We start from the raw sequence: 3416 nt of genomic DNA, 5'->3' as shown, positions 1-3416 counted from the left end.
CCCCATGAGTTGCGGCTTCCCCTCAACCCCCGCCCGCTCACATGGGAGCGGGGCCAGCAAGGGGGTGTTACCCTTAGATATCTGCAAGGGGGTGCTGCCCCTTAGACCTCCCGAATGGGGCGCAACAAACTTGACTCCGACTATTATCGAGTTGGCTCTTACGGTACGTGCACTCCACAATCTTCAAAATTGTTATCAAGCATAATTAGACAGCACTTGCTTTCAAGTAAATCAAAAGTAACTAATATGATTTTTAGATGACATTAAAATCACTAACAATATTTTGTTAAGTGGTTAAAGAACCTAAATTAAGAAAAAATCAAACTAGTTAATTGCAGCATTTGCTATCTGTGTAGGTTAAGGAACCTACACGGATAATTTTTTGGAACAATTGGAAGTTTTAATACTATATTTGACATGAAGGCTCTTAACTGCCACTAAGAGCCGAGTGGTTGGGGCCTGAGATCTTTGCAAGAGGTCTCAGGTTCAACTTTTGTACCATTAGGGAAGGGTTTGGAAAGGGTCGCGGATTAATCCGGTTAGACTGCGTACACTAGAGTAAAAATACTCACACTCCTTGGTAACCTGAACCTTATCACTTTTTTTTTTTACATGTAGGGTGTTGAGTTGATCTTGTTTTAAACATACTTTTTCTGTTATATACTACTTTGATAAATGATAACAAATCACCACAATCGATCCTATGAAAAATTGAATATACCGGACATGCTCAACATATTAATACAATCTTAGTTGCGATCATATTTTAACTACAGTAACTAAAATCTGCTTTTATTTTTATCACTCGCGACGAACATGGTCTGGATGAAATGAGTCCCCATCCATTGACTTTACATGGTTCGCTTGTTGCCGATAGAATGCTGCCATGTTGTTGTAGATATCCATGTTCATATGCTGCACAACAAAGATTTCATAACATAAGTAACAACTTAAAAAGTTCAAAACTAGGTGTTTGACTATTAACAGTAAAATTTGGACTGTCCCCTTTTATTATGACATACTTGTGCTAAATTTGGGCGATTGTGGATTGTTTGTGATGTGGCGCCTACATGGCCAGGGTTGATCATGGTTTGTGGGACCATGAAAGGATGCTGAGCTGGCGGAGACATGATTCCAGGCATACCCATTTGAAAGAATCCCATTCCCATTCGGTGGGCTAGCATCGACATCTGAAACTGTTGTTGTTGTTGCTGCTGTTGTTGTTGCAATTGCAGGGGTATTGGCATCATCATTTGTTGTGGTTGAAACTGCATGTTCTTCATTAATTGCACTTGTGCTTGTAGGTTCTTTAAGTAATCAATCACTTCATCCAGCATCGATGCCTTATCTGTCTATACAATTCCCAAATTTTGATAATTTTCAGTGTTCATAATGAATTGTCTGAGTAAACATGGTACATGTTGACTTATGCGGTCAAAATGCCTAAATGGCAAAGCTGAAAAATGATCTAAAGCGCTTGAAAGTTTGAAATTCTTTTAATAACCAGTCTTATGATAAACTATTTTACATATATGGATAGATGCATGTACTAACTTTTAAAATTTGAGCTTTGATTTCGGATATGGAGATTTGTTGGATTGACTTCAAAAGTCAACTATACAAGAAAACACAAAGTTGCACCTTATTAGCAAATAAGGCACTAGCTTCTGTAAAGCTTTCATCTTTTGGTTGATCCTTTCTCTTCGTCGCTAAAACAATATCATAATCACATAAAATCATATTAATCAATCCGAATTTCAAAAATTTCAATACTTTTTGCTATAAAATAAGAAAATAATAAGCGAATTACCCGTTCAGACTGGTTATGAATAGCAGCAGCTCTGGTTCGCCGACCTGAATAAGATCGAACCGTTTCACTCTCAGTCCTGCATTCTTCTTCTTGATTTTCCTGCAAATAAAATAAATAAATAAAGAAAAATGTTCAAACTAGTATATTAAATTCAACTTCTCATAAAATATTTCGAATCTTTATACCGATCCATATTGACAAGCAGAATCATCATCTGTTTTCTGACTCTTGAAGCTCTGATTAGGTGAGTCAAAAGAAGGCCATGTCATCATTGTAGTGTCATTATCTTTAGAGTTAATAGTTTGACTATTGCTAACATTATCTTCTTGCAAACTAGTATTGCCTAAATTGTTTACACATTGATCATGAACAATCATAGATGATCTTGGTCGTTTCTTCAAATAACTCTGGCTCGTGTTTTCGCCTACTTTCGCGCTTGATGATGCGATATTCGAACTTATTATATTGTGCATTCTTGGTGACAGTTGATTTTTTTGTAGTCCAATTTCTTGATTTTGACTTTTGTTGTAACATGTTGTAGCTTGATGAACAATAGATTCTAATGTTTCATTAGTCCTACCAAGCCCATGCATGGCTGGTTGACCATTTTCCCATGTTATTTCTGCAACACCATAGTCACCAAGCCTGAAAATTTACACACATAAAAAGTAAGTAAATTACTGAAATACCCTTTGCTTAAAATCTAAAAAAGATCATTTTTTTGGCGCTTAATATAGAACTTTTTTTATGTACTATGTTAACCTTGAAAATGCCATTCTTTTCACTGCAAATGGAAGAAGCAGAAAGAAAGGTGTGTAGAGTACTAGTGTGTGCACACACTTGCAAGACAGGTTTTTAATTGAATAAGTAAAAAAAAGGTTTGACCTTTTACCAGAGTAGAAATGTACAACCTTAATTGCACAAAGTACAAGTTAAGTGTAGCAACTCTGAAGAAAGGTTTAACCTGAAAAAGGAAATGATTGAGTACATGGGGACTATAGGAGGGGTATGCTGCTGCTTATGCATGTGAAGGGATCTTTATCTTCCTTGTAGTTGTTCTTTGCTTTACTTTGGTGTTATCAGAATCCAAATAATTAAAAATGGAATTCCCTACTTGATTTAGAGTTGTATATAAATAGTTCTTCTGCTATATGAAAGGACCGGTTATAGCCCAACAAGCACCAAACATATAAGCCATGAGCTCCCACATTACTCTAAAACCAATTGGTAGTAGAGAGAGACACTCATGAGCTTATATGTTGATCTTGACATTTATCCCCAACCAATGTGGGATTGGGTTTGCACCCAACAATCCTCCCCTCAAACCGAAGACCACATCACCAGGCCTCCCCTTCAACGATATTCCGCACATGATCCATTCATCTTATATCACTGGCCATTACCCGCAACTCTCAACCTGACCAAGGCCAAATCAGGGAGATCTTTTGATATAAGGCACACACAATGATCCATTATCGTTGTCTAACTGGGGCGATTAATCCACATAATTCTAGGCTAACCCGCTCTGATACCACTGAAAGCACCGGTTATAGCCCAACAAGCACCAAACATATAAGCCATGAGCTCCCACATTACTCTAAAACCA

The 3416-nt window shown here is 37.2% G+C and overlaps 1 protein-coding gene across 1 annotated transcript; it reads right to left on the bottom strand.

The window, feature by feature from the left end:
- Nucleotides 1-659: 659 nt before the first annotated feature.
- On the bottom strand, nucleotides 660-2891 carry LOC139892399 (transcription factor PIF7). The gene is made up of 6 exons (XM_071875462.1): nucleotides 2799-2891; nucleotides 1996-2455; nucleotides 1811-1909; nucleotides 1632-1709; nucleotides 1023-1352; nucleotides 660-915 (listed from the first exon to the last, which is right to left on the bottom strand). Exons 1-6 carry the CDS (start codon nucleotides 2834-2836, stop codon nucleotides 802-804), a joined length of 1119 nt encoding a protein of 372 aa, XP_071731563.1. The 5' UTR covers nucleotides 2837-2891; the 3' UTR covers nucleotides 660-801.
- Between the last annotated feature and the right edge of the window lie 525 nt (nucleotides 2892-3416).

The sequence above is a fragment of the Rutidosis leptorrhynchoides genome, chromosome 2, assembly GCF_046630445.1.
Source record: "Rutidosis leptorrhynchoides isolate AG116_Rl617_1_P2 chromosome 2, CSIRO_AGI_Rlap_v1, whole genome shotgun sequence".
Lineage (NCBI taxonomy): Eukaryota > Viridiplantae > Streptophyta > Magnoliopsida > Asterales > Asteraceae > Rutidosis > Rutidosis leptorrhynchoides.
The sequence above is the reverse complement of the archived record's forward strand: the minus strand, read 5'-3'. Positions and strand labels throughout refer to the sequence as shown.

Excerpts from the sequence above, each read along its gene's own strand:
- LOC139892399 (XM_071875462.1), bottom strand. The coding sequence starts at position 2,836 with ATGCATAAGCAGCAGCATACCCCTCCTATAGTCCCCAT. Across the intron at positions 2,456-2,798 it reads ACCCCTCCTATAGTCCCCAT|GCTTGGTGACTATGGTGTTG; the intron begins GTACTCAATCAT and ends GTAAATTTTCAG. Across the intron at positions 1,710-1,810 it reads TTCATAACCAGTCTGAACGG|CGACGAAGAGAAAGGATCAA; the intron begins GTAATTCGCTTA and ends ATATTGTTTTAG.